This window comes from Pseudonaja textilis, chromosome 4 (genome assembly GCF_049901715.1).
Source record: "Pseudonaja textilis isolate UNSWEBS1 chromosome 4, rPseTex1.2, whole genome shotgun sequence".
NCBI classification, from domain to species: domain Eukaryota; kingdom Metazoa; phylum Chordata; class Lepidosauria; order Squamata; family Elapidae; genus Pseudonaja; species Pseudonaja textilis.
The window spans coordinates 90,951,980-90,968,229 of NC_141993.1; the positions used below are offsets into that span (position 1 = coordinate 90,951,980).

A 16,250-nucleotide genomic window follows, 5' to 3' on the forward strand; every position below is an offset into this window, starting at 1 on the left:
GCAGGCTTTGTAAATAGCTAGACAGTGTTGAGGGGATTATGAGATTTTTAGGGGGTGTTCCACCTCCAATTTCTCTGGATGAAGGAAGAACCTTTGCAGAAATTAACACAATAGAATTATTTTACTCTTTATGGGCCAAGTGTGATGGGACACCTGCAAGGAACTTGTCTCCAGTGCGTAGGCTCTCAGTGTGCATACAAGCAACAAGTGATTAATCACCATCATAACCATAAAATGCAATCACCATAAATCATAAGATACAATACTCAAGTGATAAGTCATAGGATACTCAATAAGCAAACAAGGTAAGTCGTAACAGGATACTAAATTAAAACAACATAAATCATAAAATACAACGTTATAGTCATAAGAAGCGAAGGAAATCGGTTAACAGGGAAGATGAGAAAGACAATACAACCCTATGTGGTCTGACAAAAAGATACTATAAAATAGTATTGTGACACACAAAATGCTATTTTATAGTATTTTTTTTTGGTCAAACCACATAGTAGGGCTGTATTACCTACTGTCCTTCTCATCTTCCCTATTAACCTACTGTATTTTTCGGAGTATAAGATGCTCTGGAGCGTAAGATGCACCTTAGTTTTTGGGGGAGGAAAATAAGGGGGGGTGGGAATCCTGCCTCTGCCTACCAGCATCCATCGGTATTCATCTGGCTAGTGTCCTGTCAGTGTGTGACAGCTGAGGGCTGTTTGGAAACTGAAACAGTATTTGCTGTGCGAGTAAGGAGACAGCAAGGAGCCTGGGCGTGGCTTAGCTCAACCCGTTCTGTACTAAAGCTGCCTGCTGCTGTGAAAGGGATACTGAAACTCCTCCCCTGCTTGTGTTGTGCTTGTGGTTTACCACCACTTTGGAAAAACCTGCTTTGGGGACTGTATACTTACTTCATGTGTTGTATACAAAGAGAAGTTACTGAATCCTGCTGAATCTGTTACTTGTGTGTGATCTATGGATGTGATTGCCGCCGCAAACTCTTGACAGGTCCTTGCAGCCAACAGCCAACAGCCCGGTCAGCTTCAGCACATTGTCGCAGCCTGATTGGCGGGAATACCCCCCGATCAGCTGTTCTAGGCTGCAGGGATTGCCACAGAGTCGCTGCCTCTGTTCCTCCCGTCTCGGCCTCGCGGGTGAGAGCTACGTTCGGTGTATAAGACGCACCCAAATTTTCACCCTCTTTTAGAGGGGGGAAAAGTGTGTCTTATATACTCCGAAAAATACGGTATTTGCTTCACTTCTTAGGACTAGAACATATTGTCTGTATTTTACGGTTTGTGTTGTTTTTCTAAATCTTCTTTGATGGTGTCCAGTTGGGAAGAATAAAGCCACCGAGTTCTAGGAGAGACTTACCGAAACCTGGCCGTTTTCACCGTAGGCTACGAAAACACTGGGACTCTCCAGAATTCTGTTTCCAGCGTTTTCAGTGTTTTCCAAAGAAACTACATTTAAAGACCTAAAAAATAGTATTATATAAGATATAAGAGCCTCAGTGGCACAGTGGTTAGAGTGCAGTACTACAAGCGACTTCTGCTGCAGCCGTCTGCCTGCAATTGGGCAGTTCGAATCCCACCAGGCTCAAGGTTGACTCAGCTAGCCTTCTTTCCTTCTTTCCTTCCTTCCTTCCTAGCTGGGTGAAATGAGGACCCAGATTGCTGGGGGCAAGAAGCTGGCTCTGTAAACCGCTCAGAGAGGGCTGGAAAGCACTATAAAGAGGTATATAAGTCTTATTGCTATTGTGGTCATTACTGCAGGTTTCCTTGCGGCATTTTAAAAAAAAAATCTATTTCAATTTCCAAGGCTGCCTATCTTAAAATACGTAATTCTGGGTGGCTGACAGAAATTAAAAAGCTACGTGAAAGAAATGACACCCCGCCCCCCCCGCAAAAGAGAAAAACCCCAAGAGCATAAGCAGCCAGCGATTACAGCAATTTGGTCGTAAACTGCAACGTCACATGACCGGATGGTTTATCGACAGCAATTCCAATTGCCATTCTTAAGCAAGGACCGCATGGGGGTCATTAAGCGAGCATACCTTGTGCCATCTTCCCCAAGGACTTTTGACTACGGGAAGCTGGCAGGGAAGTCAGCAACTTGTGATCATGGAACTGTGGCCCAGCTGCGATACTATCAGTAGCAGCTGGGCACCTGGACCAGCTCCCAATAATACCCCGGACACCCATGTGATTTCCTCCGGTGCCCAGAAGATAGGGGTACCCTTAAAGAGCAATGTAGAGGAATCATGGGCCTTGTTTGTTTATATCCCGTCCTTACTGTTTTTACAAACAACTCGGGAGGCGAACATATCCAATACAACTTCCTCCTCCTATTTTGTCCACAACAACCACCCTGTGAGGAGAGCCGGGTCGAGAGGGAAACTGAAAAGTCATTTGGCTGGTTTTCCCAGCTAAAGTGGAAGTAGAAATTCCTGTCTCCTGGTGATTGGCCCAGAGTCACCCAGCCAGCTTTTGTGGCTAAGGCAGGACTAGAACTCCCTGTCTCCTGGTGACTGGCCCAAAGTCACCCAGCCAGCTTTTGTGGCTAAGGCAGGACTAGAACTCCCTGTCTCCTGGTGACTGGCCCAAAGCCACCCAGCCAGCTTTTGTGGCTAAGGCAGGACTAGAACTTCCTGTCTCCTGGTGACTGGCCCAAAGCCACCCAGCCAGCTTTTGTGGCTAAGGCAGGACTAGAACTTCCTGTCTCCTGGTGATTGGCCCAAAGCCACCCAGCCAGCTTTTGTGGCTAAGGCAGGACTAGAACTCCGTCTCCTGGTGATTGGCCCAAAGCCACCCAATTGGCTTTTGTGCCTAAGGCAGGACTAGAACTCCCCGTCTCCTGGTGATTGGCCCAAAGCCACCCAATTGGCTTTTGTGCCTAAGGCAGGACTAGAACTCCCTGTCTCCTGGTGATTGGCCCAGTCACCCAGCCGGCTTTTGCGGCTAAGGCAGGACTAGAATTCACCGTCTCCTGGTGATTGGCCCAGAGTCACCCAGCTGGCTTTCCTGCCTAAGACGGGACTAGAACTCACAATTCTTTGCTTTCTACCCTGGTACCTTAGCCACTAGACCAAACCAGCTTTCTTTTCTAAGTGATCTTTTTCACGAGACTGGACCAATCAGGAGCCCAAATGGCAACCTTCCCAAGTGCGAGTGGAGCCAGTTGAAGAGGGGACACCTCCACCCACCCACCCGCCACTCCCTGTGGAGATTTTGAGCCAAACTTCCTACCTGGTTTGGAGACGGACATAATGCTCATCGTCCCAGACTTTATCCAAGTTGTAAGACACAAACTGCTTGTGGATGTCATAGGCCAGAACCTCGTCCCGTACACTGCCGGCTTCGTGGCTTTTGGAGGACACATTCCTGTCAGAGAAGAAGCAAAGGCATCGAAAGTCAGAAGTTCTATCAGACCATCGTCTTCACACAAACGGTTAAATCTACTTTCTAGAGTGACGGTGCCGCGATTCCAATGCAGCACTGCAGGCGACTTCTACTAACGGCCGGCTGCCAGCAGTTGGATCCTGACCAGCTCCAGGTTGACTCAGCCTTCCATCCTTCCAAGGTGGGTAAAATGAGGACTCAGATTATTGGCGGGATGGCTCTGTAAACTGCTCAGAGAGGGCTGGAAAGCACCGTGAAGCGGTATATAAGTCTAAGTGCTATGGCTCTTGCTATTGCTAAAGACTTAATAAGATCCCCCCCTTGGGGGTTATTGCATCCATTCTTGGTCTCCACGATATTAAAAAAATAAATAAATACGGAGATTCTAGAAATAGTGCACAGAAGAGCAACGAAGAAGATTAGGGGACTGGAAGCTAAAATATATGAAGAACAGTTGCAGGAATTCGGTTTGTCTAGTTTAATGAAAAGGACGATTACGGATGACATGACAGCAGTCTTCCAGTATTTGAGGGGCTGCCTGAAAGAAGAGGGGGGTGTGTGTGTGTCAACCTATTCTCCAAAGCACCAGAAGGCAGGACAAGAAGCAACAGATGGAAACTAATCAAGGAGAGAAGCAACCTGGAACTAAGGAGGAATTTCCTGAGAGTGAGAACAATTAATCACTGAACTTCAGAAGTTGTAGGTGCCCCATCACTGGGTGTTTTAAAGAAGAGATTGGACAAACACTTGTCAGAAAAGGTATAAGGTGGGACTAGAAGACCTTCGAGGTCCCTTCCAACCGTGTTACCCTGCACCCAACGTAGCCAGACCCACAGCTGTCCACATGCTAACACTTCCTTCTATATCAGAAAGGACTATCAGGAAATCCTTACCGGATTGTCTCTTCGAACTTGGCCTTGCCTAGCCGATCGGCCAGTAATTTCTTCAGGTCTCCCCAATAGAGCACTGGATCGGACGCGGGATTGTTGCCTTCAGAGTATTCAGATGGAGTGAAGACTTTCGATGCTGCTGCGCCATTGCTACACTCTGGCACTGGTGGCATCCGGGCACGGAAACTTATGTAGCCAAACAAAAATCCTGCAAAAGGGGAGACATCAGGGTTGAACGGGTCAAGGCGTAACATCGGAAAGGACAGCACAATTCGCACACAGCCGCGTCGTTGGAAAGATCCCAAGGCAATTGGGACTTGCTTAATGTTTGTCTCGGAATCCCTTTCGCTTCTCATCCAAGGAGCTTCTTCTGAAGTTGGAAGTGAAGAAGCTTCTTGGATGAGAAGGGAAACCTTTTCCAGGGGAGGGAAAAACCAAGGAAGTCCAGTTGCCTTTTGTGGGGGGAAGCACTTTTACGACATCCATGACCTGGATGACTGAGAATCTCCACAGGCGTTGTTGAAAAGATGTATGTTTTTGTCTTAATAGAAAATACAAATGAAAATAAAGGCAATGGAAAATAAGGGGAAAAGGGGATAGCATGAGGAAAAAAAGAAATAAAAAGCAGCGATTTCCAACTTCTTTCAATGCAGTTCACTTACTTTCTTCTTTAAAAACAGCAAATGTAAATGCCATTTATGTAACAATAACCTACCTAAGAACAAACACAACGCTATTGAGAAAACTCCATGATTATTTTAAAAAGTTGGCATGGCAGTACAGGTAGCCCTCGATGGTATGCCACAACTGACCCCCAACCTTCCTGTTGCTAAGTGAGACCGTGCCTTTAAGCGAGTATGGCCCAATTTTGCAAAGTTTCTGGCCACGGGTAAGTGAATCACCGCAGTTGTTAACACGGCTGTTGGTTAAGTGAACCTGGCTTCCACCCACTGGCTTCGCTCGCCAGAAGGTTGCGAGAGGCGACCACGCGACCCTCTCCATTAACGCTTCTCAGCAGCCAATGGCGGCTCCGCTCAACTTACCTATTAGAAACAGGAGGGCCACCCCGCCACACACGCAGCACAGGTGCCGATGCCTTCTGGATTTGGCTTTCCTGGGGGGCAGATGGTCGATCATGCCGTTCTCCCCTGCCTCCTCTTCCTCGGCCGAGAGTTTCATTTCCACACGGCTGCTGTCCCCGTCCGGCTGTCGGGCCAAACTGAAGCGAGTATAGGAGAGGGGCTCCGCTCCGAACTAGAGATAGGAGATTGGATCGCACAAGAGTGGGTGGGGGGGAAAAAAAAAGAAAAAGAAAGTTGCCCTTGCTTGTACAAAAATGACACAATCTCACTTCCTGCTATGCAGCATGCGGCTCACAAGCATTACGGGGCTTGGAGCCGGAAGGAACAGCTGACAAAATGGATGGACGGACCTTTATAGGCTTCTGAGGTTTTGTGTTTGAGATGCTCCAGGGGGCCGTCCAATGTAGTGAGCCTTGCGTTTTTTGCTACTCTGATGGTGGTGGGCGAATCTTGTATGTCCTAAAGGTCATGTCCTGTTCTTGGGGGAAATGTACGTTCAGAAAGAGAGCACATCTTTTCTCCTTCTGTCCTGGCCACTTTTTACAGAGGCACCACGGAGAACGTTTTAACAACCTGCATCCCTGTTTGGTTTGGTGGCAGCAGCGCCTCAGATAATAGAAAGTCCCTACAGAGAGTGGTGAGGACAGCCGAGAAGATTACAGGAAATTCGCTTCCCGTTATTCAGGATTCTGCTTACAAACGCTATGTGCTTAGAGCTCAAAGCATTGTTAGAGACCCCAGACCCACCCACTTCATGATCTCATTCCGTTGCTCCCCTCTGGGAGGAGGTTTCGAAGTATTTCTAGCAGGACTACAAGATTCTGGACCAGCTTTGCTGCCTATGACATCTGTCTGGCAAACTCGCAAGATTCGTTTCTCTCCCATGTACATGTTGTTTCTCTGTGTCACATAGGGCAGTACATGCATACTTTTGTATTTACTCCTGTATTTATTTTGTCATGTTTTACGTAGCGTACATTGGAGGTGGTGACCCTCTGAGAGCTGGATGCAACGAAATTTCATGTTAATGTGCGCTGAGTAGTGTCCATTCAAAATGGTAATAAAGTTATCCTAAAGTCTCTTATTTTTATTTTAATCCAGCTGAGCAGGAAGGCCTGTGGGTTGACCCAGGTACAGGCGGGTCCTCAACTTACGCCAGAACAGAATCCAACATTTACACTGGTAAGCAAGAGTGGAGTGGGGCCCCATTTTACAACCAGAGTTGTTATGTGAATCACTGCAGTTGCTAAGTGAATCATGCGGTTATTAAGAAAATCTGGCTTCCCCCATTGACTGTGCTGGTCAGCTGAGGTGGTTTACAAATAAGTGACCCCAAGACACTGCCCTGGTCATAAATACAGATAGTCCTTGACTTACAACAGTTTACTTAGCAACCGTTCAGTTACAATGGCATTGAAAAAAGTGACTTATAACCATTTTTCACTTATGTCCAGTGCGTGCACGTTGTCAGAGATTTGACACACTGGTATATATTCACTCCCTAGAGAAATGCACCCGGCTCCCACTTTCAGCATTTAAGATACTGCTAAATAATCATCTCTTCCCCCTCAATATTCTTATCTTAAATTTTATATTAAATTGTGTAACTTGTTTGTATGTCATTAGGCAGTTTTTGTCTTGTTTAGTTTCTTGGCGATTAACTCAAAGTCACCCAGCTGGCTTTTGCAGGACTAGAACTCACCGTCTCCTGGTGATTGGCCCAAAGTCACCCACCCAGCTTTCATGGCTAAGGTGGGACTAGAACTCCCCGTCTCATGGTAACTGGCCCAAAGTCACCCAGCCAGCTTTCATGGCTAAGGTGGGACTAGAACTCCCCGTCTCCTGGTGATTGGCCCAAAGTCACCCAGCCAGCTTTCATGGCTAAGGTGGGACTAGAACTCCCCGTCTCCTGGTGATTGGCCCAAAGTCACCCAGCCAGCTTTCATGGCTAAGGTGGGACTAGAACTCCTCGTCTCCTGGTGATTGGCCCAAAGTCACCCACCCAGCTTTCATGGCTAAGGTGGGACTAGAACTCACCATCTCCCGGTGATTGGCCCAAAGTCACCCAGTTGGCTTTCATGGCTAAGGTGGGACTAGAACTCCCCGTCTCATGGTGATTGGCCCAAAGTCACCCAGCCAGCTTTCATGGCTAAGGTGGGACTAGAACTCCCGTCTCATGGTGACTGGCCCAAAGTCACCCAGCCAGCTTTCATGGCTAAGGTGGGACTAGAACTCCCCGTCTCCTGGTGATTGAACCAAAGTCACCCAGCCAGCTTTCATGGCTAAGGTGGGACTAGAACTCCCCATCTCCTGGTGATTGGCCCAAAGTCACCCAGCCAGCTTTCATGGCTAAGGTGGGACTAGAACTCCCCGTCTCCTGGTGATTGAACCAAAGTCACCCAGCCAGCTTTCATGGCTAAGGTGGGACTAGAACTCCCCATCTCCTGGTGATTGGCCCAAAGTCACCCAGCCAGCTTTCATGCCTAAGGCGGGATTAGAACTCCATGTTTCCTCGTTTTTAGCTTGGCATCTTCACCACTAGAACAAACCGGCTCTCTTTTATTTTATCTCTCTTATTGTGTTAGAGGAGTTCAGAGGAGCTGAAACAGTTCTCTCTGCACACATTTCAACAGCCTTGAAATGAAGCCAGCGTTCAATTAGAGATTGCCTCATTCTTCTCCTTGCTGCCTGGAGCACTTCTCAGGGGCTAGTTAATTACCTTGTGATCTGACATACTCTCGGCTAGCTTCCTGTAGGAGTAAAAAATCAGGCACACCAGGTTTGCTGGTTAGCCAATAAACATTCAGCAATTTTAAGCAGGCCTCCCTTAAACAGCATGCCAACTGGCAAAAGTGAAGTAGGGCCACCTGCAATGGAAGGAGCTTCTTGATTGCAAGCTGTCCTTGAGTTACAGCAGCAATTGGGTGTGGAATTTCCCTAGCTAATGTAGGCAAAATGTGTGACATCGTATGTTGTAGTATCATTGCTGTTAGGCGAGGAATCTTGGATCATTAAGGGAGCACCTCCTTGTAACTCCCAGCCAGCTTCCAACAACCAAGTCAGCGAGGAAGCTAACAGAAAGTTGCAAGTCCCAGGTGGTAGGCAAGTGGCTATTGACTTAGAATAATTTTATTGTCACTTTGAATGGGCACTAATCGGCACACATTAAAATTTCATCGCATTCCGCTCTCAAAGGGTCCACCACCTCCAATATACACTACATAAACATGACAAAATACAACATTGTGCATATACCCACATATATTATAGGACATGGAGAAACAACACAGTCCAGTTCAGATGTACACATGTACATGGCGAGAGAAACGAATCTTGCGAGTTTGCCAGACGGACGGCTTAGGGGAACAAAGCAGTTCCAGGATCTGGAAGTCCTGCTAGAAATAACTTCGAAACCTCCTCCCAGTGGGGAGCAACGGAGACAGACTGTGAAGGGTGTGTGTGTGTGGGGGGGGTCTCTAACAAGGCTTTTGAGCTCTAAGCACGTAACGCTTATAAGCAGCATCCTGAATGACGGGAAGCGAGCTTCCTATAATCTTCTCCACTCTTCTCACCGTTCTCTGTAGGGACTTTCTATTATCTGAGGCACTGGGTGGGAGAGGGCTCAAGGGGTGCACAGAGGGGTGAGGAGGGGCAGCATGAGTACAGCTGGGTGTGGAGAGAGCTCATGCCAGATGAGTGAGGGTGCATGGGTGGCTAGGCAGGGATGGTATGGGCACAGCAATGTTTGGAGAGGGGGTGCAAGTGGCTGTGAATGCAGAGGCTAGAGAAGGGGGCATGGGGTGGGCTTCCCCAAGAGGCTTGCTACCTTCCCCCACTGGCTTTGCTTGGGGGTTGTCAAGGAAGGTTGCAAATCACACATGGTGATGTATGCATCAAACCTAAGTGCCAGCTGGTTGCCAAGATCCCAGACTGTGATCACATGATCACAGAAGCGCTGAGACAGTCAGGACTTCGAGGACCAGTCATAACGGTTGCTGAACAAGGGGCAGCGAACCAAGGACTGACTGTCAACAGCAGTGGGTTGAAAACAGACGCCGGATGGGGTGGGGGAAAGTGCGTAATGACAATCTTATTCTGTCATATTCATTCTTATATACATAAGCATCCTTACCATGTTAAATATTGCTTTCCTGGCGTGATCCATAATTCCAGATTTCTTCAGCTACTTAACTGGAACCTAGAAGCCAGAAAACATTAGTAACTTAGCAATTGGCATGAAAATTAATTTACAAAGGAACAGCTACCAGGCCTCTAGAAAGTATTGATTGGTTTAATAATGAAATTTTATTTGATCATGGTGAACCACCCGGCATTGTACATGTTTATTGTACATCTTGTACATTAGATTACACGAAGGCTAAAACATAGAAAGAACGTTTGCAGGAATTGGGTATGTCTCATGAAAAGAAGGACTAGGGGTGACACGACAGCAGTCTTCCAATATCTCAGGGGCTGCCCCAAAGAAGAGGCAGTCAAGCTATTCTCCAAAGCCCTGAAGGCAGTGACAAGAAGCCATGGATGGAAACTAATCAAGGAGAGAAGCAACCTGGAACGAAGGGAGAAATTTCCTTGGCAGTCAGAACCGTTAATCGGAGGAAGGACTTGAGTCTAGAAATTGTGGGTGCTGCAACACTGGAGGCTTTTAAGAAGGGACCGGACTGGACAACCGTTTGTCTGAAATGGTGCAGGGACTCTTCCTTGAGCAGGGGGGCTTGGACTTAAAAGACCCCCAAGGTCCCTTCCAACAGTATTACTTTGTTAAACGATATTAGAACCCGGCATTTATTTCCCGGAGATTTGGCAGCCACGCCCTTCTGCTCCTGCAGATACTGTAATTATCAATCAATAATGAGGTTTCCAGGCATTAGGTCATGTCCAGTGTAGTACTAAAGGCTTGCTGACATTATGCTAACAATAACCTGGCAACTGCCAGAAAGCAGAACGCTGCTTCCACAGCCAGGAACCACCCTCTCGACTTGAGATATAGAATATAGGACCCAAAACCCAGGGAATTAATCCAAACTTTAAGGATGCAAACAAGTTCATGACAGCAATGCAAACATGGCCAGCCCAGGCATGAGGCTTCAACTCCCTCCTGTAGCCAGGGTAACCTTCAGCAAAATCTACATTAAGCAATGAGTTTTTTTTCTGTTCGCATTCCCCATTGTAAACCCGTATGCAAACTTGGAAAGCTGTGGAGCTGATGTTTAAACAGACTCACAAACTGTACCCACAAACTGTGCTAAACGGGAAATATAACATAATCAACATAAATGTAGATTTGGGACAAATTCTGGGGATTAAAAGATCTTGATAAAAGCAGGATTAGCACTAGAAACAGCAGTGGAGAACAAACACACATGCACATCCGTTTCTCATCTCAGTTTTTTGCCAACAAGAGCTATCAAGATACTCAGAAGAGAACAAATTGCTTTTAAATTGCAATTATATAATCTCACGGTGTGCCTTAAACACCGGTGATTAAGTTCCTTTGCTTCCCCTTTCCTTAACTCTTATTAGACAGTGATTTGCAGGTAGTCCTTGACTTGTGACCACAATTGAGCCCAGGAATCCTGTTGCTAAGCAAGGCAGTTTTAAGTGAGTTCTGCTCCATTTTATGGCTTTTTCTTGCCAAGAGCTGTTAGTTGAGAATTGCAACACTGCAATTGCTCAAGTTAGTGATGGGTTAGTGCAGTGAATCCTGGCTTCCCCCACTCCACAGAAGGTCGCAAAAGGGGATTGCGTCATCCCGGGACACTGGCAATCGTCGTAAATTGGAGCCAGTTGCCAAGTGTCTTACTACAGGTAGTCCTCAACAGTTCATTTAGTGACCAGTTATACCTGAAAAAAGGGACTTATGACCATTTTCCACACTTATGACCGCTGCACCATGGTCACGTGAACAAAATTTGGATGCTTGGTAACCAACTCGTAGTTATGACGGTCGCAGCGTCCCAAGGTCACAGGATCCCCTTTTGTGACCTTCTGACCAGCAGAGTCAATGGGGGAAGCTGGATTCAGTGAACAAACCAACATAGCTGCGGGGATTCACTTAACAACAGTGGCAAGAAGTGTCATAAAGGGGGGCAAAATTCACTTAACCGGGGTCGCATTTGGAAACAGAAATGTGGGCTTCAGATGAAGTCGCAAGTTGAGGGCTACCACCAGTCTTATTGGAACTTCTCTATGCGGTCGTAACTCGAGGACTCCCTGTATTATTCCCAGCTGCTCTGCCTAACATTTTAAACAAGGGTTTGACTTCCAGCCAGTTCTGCCTAAGGTACATTAAGTGCTGCCTTTTATAGCAGCTCATGAGGTCGATTGTACCAAATTGTCCTGACTTAAAATTCCTAATGCTCCTATTTCAGAACCCTGTTTTTTGTTTTTTATTTTTAATCCAAACTTGTACACTTTCTTGGCTTTTGGGACCTGAAAAGGCAACCCCTGAAAAGGAAGCTACAACTACATATATTCGCTGACTTACAAGTTCATTTAGTGACTGTTCAAAATTACAGTGGCACTGAAAAAAGGGACCTAGGACCATTTCCCACACTTATGACCCTTTGTAGCATCCGTGTGGTCACCTGATTAACATTGGGACGCTTGGTAACTGACTCGTATTTATGACAGTTGCAAATGTCCCCGGGGGTCATGTGGCTCCCTTCTGACAAGCAGTGGGGAAGCTGGATTCACTTAACCCATTACTAACTTAACGTTTGTAGTGTATCCCTTAACGGTGGCAGGAAAGATCATACAATGGGGACAAATTGACTTAATTATTTTACTTAGCAACCAGTTTGGGGCTCGCTTCCATGTTTTGCTCTTTCCAAAAAAAAAAAAAAAACACCTCCAAAAAGGTATTTAAACATTTGCCTATTTAGAATCAATGTAATGAGAGCATTTTTACAGCTAATTGGGAAGCCGCTCTCAAGTTGCAGGCAATGATAAGAAATCTTAATTCTTGGCAAGCTCAGTGCCTGCACATGTTCTGGCTAGAACAGATTAACCGTTTCAAGGAAAACTGGATGTTTTCTGGCTAATTTGGACTGCTAGGCGTGAGATATGAAGCAAATCAGACCCCACCTTTTCAGGAGAACATATGAAGAAATAGGCCACTGCAAATTTGAGGCAACGTAATACTTCACAGATTAAAAACTGAATAAATACAAATGAAACATGCAGTCTCTTTTGTAACAACCCTTTCCGATTTACCTTTACTTTCTAGAAGATATTAAAAAGCTTCGTACTTTTTCTATGGTCTTGCCTAATTATCTGAACAAGTAATGAATGTAAACTACTGCTGAGGAAGCAGCAAACCACATCTTTCTATTTCCCTTCAAGATTAGCTAAAATAAGGAACTCTAACTTGCACTTATGTACAAATAGAACAAAAGTGTCCATGGTTTGCTGAGAAATTATCTTTGATAATGTATTATACTGTATTAACTGCCCAAGTTGTTCTTTGTTGCAAGGTAAGTTTTTTAAAAATGCAAACAGTAAGTATTTGACTGGATTTGTGGCATACTTATAAAACTATTAAAATAAGAAGCACAACATTCTGTAGATAAAACTTTACTATTGTATTAGAGCCAGGAAAGCATACTTGATAGTACGTTTAAACATATTTGTAGTGTTGGAAGGGGTGGGTTAATTTCCAATAGTAGAGTGTGAGTGTGTGCATACATATATAGCATTTATGGTTCTAAAGCAACTTACTTCCTCCATAGATTTTAATTTTACCAGTTGGTAATATTTAAAGATAAATTTCCTAAAGGGGAGACTTAAATTAAGTCTCATGTACAAATCTATTTGTTACATTAGAGTCAGCCCCCATGTCTGCAACTCCACAAAATTTAGGTTGACACTAAATTCTGTTTTCCATTCAAGTGTTATCAGGTGTACTATAAATGATGCATATAAGGAAAAATTACTTCTCCCATCTATAGAATTAGCCTTAGCAATGATTAAGAAAGGAAAATTAAGGTTATGGTGGACAATTCAAGTACTGACTCAGGAGGCAGTAGTAGGAAAAGGCAAGCAACATGACGGAAAGAATGAGGAAAAGAATAAAACTAAAATCGCTATTTACAGTTTACTATATTTATAAGCATAATTATTAGGATATAAACCCTCTCAAGCAAGTCCCTTATGAAGGAGAGAACATGGAAGGAGTGGGGGGTATCATTCATAGCTTTAAACATTAAATTTTGTTTTCTTCTACAAGTAAATACACATAGGCATAGCAAGAGACAGTTCCTAAAATATTATAAACCAAGAACAAATCTAATCATTCTGATTAGAAGCAAACTAATCTTTAAAAACATTCTAACAAAGAATACTAAAGATGTAGTTTCTTTAGGTTAGCTTTATCGCTTTAGTTTTAAAATTTAGTTTTTTATAATGCAATCTAAACTGATATAATTTAGTTCATGTTATAATAAACTTGATAATTATGCTGTTTTTTTATATACTTCAACTGAATGGGGTTTAGATTTTTATCCCCTTTAATTTTTATAAATAACTCAAGGCTGAAAACTTCTCCAACATGCCTTTTCCCCACACAACAACCCAGCAAGGTAGGTTGGGTTGAGACAGAAGAACTGGCCCAAAGTCACTTGGCCAGCTTTCACGCCTAAGGCAGGATTAGAATTCACTTAACCTAGTTTCCTGGTTGGGGGGGGCAATGAAAGTGGCTCTCAAACTCATTTCAAGTTGCTATATCGTGGCTTAGAAAGCCCAACCAGGTTAATTTGCTCAGTAAAACCATCAGTCACCGCTGCACTTCATTTGCAGCAACCACCAAAGCCTAGTACTCATTGAGAGCTTCCCCTTTTAAGACCTTAAAAGCAATCCCAATATTTAACTCCTCCTGTCCAAGAGTCGAATTTCTGCAACATCAGAGGACAAAGAGGTCACTCGCAAGCTAGCTACCAGCCATTATGGCAGGAGAGGAAAATGTAACTTTAAAAAGCGCCTCAAGCCAGCGGAGGAAAATGTGGCTCAAGAAGAAAGTAAAATCCCCTCCACTGTCACAGACACAAAAAAAGGCAGGTTCCCACCACGTGCCTGAATCCAATACTTGCTTTAATCAAACCAACATAGATTTTTAAAAAGATACTTTCCTAGGAGGTGGGGGGGGGTGGAAATTAGGTGCAAAATGCATCATTTTGGACACCTCCATACCATTATACAAAGGCAACTTTTAAGAACTGGGGACTCCAACTCCCAGAATTCCTGAGCCAGCACAGCTTTTAAGAGAAGGGTCTTCAAACTGGGCAAGTTTAAGACTTGTGGACTTCAACTCCCAGAATTCCTGGGAGGAGGAATTCTGGGAGTTGAAGTCTTAAAGCTGTCAAGTTTGAAGACCCGTTTTAAGACCTCGGGACTCCAACTCCCAGAATTCCTGAGCCAGCACAGCTTTTTTTTAAGACTTGGGGACTCCAACTCCCAGAATTCCCCAACCAGCACAGCTTTTTTTTAAGACTTGGGGACTCCAACTCCCAGAATTATGGGAGTTGGAGTCTCCAGGTCTTAAAAGTTGCCAAGGTTGGACCTTTTTTGCCTTATGCTACTGCAAGCCGCCCAGAGACACTTTCGCATAGCATATAAATATAAATTAGGCGCTTATAATACATTTTTAGGTGCTTATTCCATGGGGGGTCTCGCCCTGCAAGGAGAGAAACGGTAACCGGGACCCCCGGGTCGTCATCCTCCTTCCTCCAAAGTGAGCATGCGGCTGGGCTGAACCAGCTCCGAAGCACGTGGAGGCCATCCAAACGCTCCACGCCGCGCGAGCCTTCCTACCCACCCACGTCCACGCGAAGCCCGTCCCCTTTCTGACCAGTCCTGGGGCAGGGGCTGCTTGGAGAGACGCCCTCTCTCCGCTTCCCGGCGTCCAAAATGGCTTCGCCAAAAGCACATGGTGAAGGCCGCAGCAGCTGGGGCTTTGCAGCGTCTGTCCTTCCTCCACTCTCTCTCCCCCGGGCAAAGCTTCCCACCCGTCCAGGCGGGTCCCGCAGTCAAAAGGGGACCATGCAATGCAAAGGCGTGCATGATCGCATTCCTACGTACATGCATGCATGCAAACCCACCCACACACACCCTTCAATTCTGCTCCCGCGCGCGGTGTTTCACCTTCCCCGGCCGGTTCTTCCCCGCGAAGGGCAGCTCCTTCAGCGGGGTCCGTGACACCCGCAGGCCCCGCCCTTCCCCGCAGGCCCCGCCCTTGCGTAACCTCACCAGCAAGCGAGAGGCGCAACTTCCACTCCTTTCTGTCTCCCTCCACTGCACGCGGTCCGCCCCGCGGCGTGCATCTATATAAGCGGAGGCGCCAGCCAATCGGAACACCGCCTTTCGCCGCACGCGCCAACCGCCCGTCGCTGATTGGCGGCAGCCTCCGCGCCCCCTTGCCCCAATCCCTTTCTTCGCCCAATCTCCCCTCCCTCCCGGCAGGTTACATGAGGCGGGGCAGGACTGCTAGGATTGGCAGCCGGCCCGACCTATCCGTCACCCTTGCCTCGGGCAATGGGAATAATAGTACGAGCACTTTAGCGACCCTTGGGAAGGATTAAATGTATTCCTCGTGTTCAGCAATATAACGTCAGAATAAGAAATGGTCACACGTGGGTCACGGGGCTCCAGCCTGTCAGAGGTGGGAAGGAACCAAATGAGGCGGGAAACGCGGAATAAAAATCACCTCAGGCCCAAGAGGCGCCTTCACGAAAAAGGACACCTTCGTCTTGATTGGCATTGCCGTCGGCCAATAAGGAGGCGGAAGAGGGCGGGAGAAGGCCTTTGACGGTTGGAAAGGGGGCGGAGCAAAGCAAAAAGGCGGGAAATAAGCCCAGGCGGGATGGAGGTCC

At 46.2% G+C, this 16,250-nt stretch overlaps 1 protein-coding gene across 2 annotated transcripts in view; it reads right to left on the reverse strand.

Annotated features, from left to right (window-relative positions):
• TFRC (transferrin receptor) overlaps positions 1–15,678 on the reverse strand; it is a 37,808-nt gene extending 22,130 nt beyond the window's left edge. The window contains exons 1-6 of one of the 2 annotated variants that reach the window (XM_087933710.1): positions 15,628–15,678; positions 9,500–9,565; positions 5,329–5,539; positions 4,289–4,493; positions 3,243–3,377; positions 1,369–1,471 (exon numbers count right to left, since the gene is read on the reverse strand). In XM_087933710.1, coding sequence (XP_087789836.1) covers positions 1,369–1,471; positions 3,243–3,377; positions 4,289–4,493; positions 5,329–5,539; positions 9,500–9,532 — 687 coding nt within the window. In that variant the 5' untranslated portion in view covers positions 9,533–9,565; positions 15,628–15,678. Of the gene's footprint in view, positions 1–1,368; positions 1,472–3,242; positions 3,378–4,288; positions 4,494–5,328; positions 5,540–9,499; positions 9,566–15,522 lie in introns of both variants that reach the window. The other variant, XM_087933711.1, reaches the window with a different exon arrangement.
• Between the last annotated feature and the right edge of the window lie 572 nt (positions 15,679–16,250).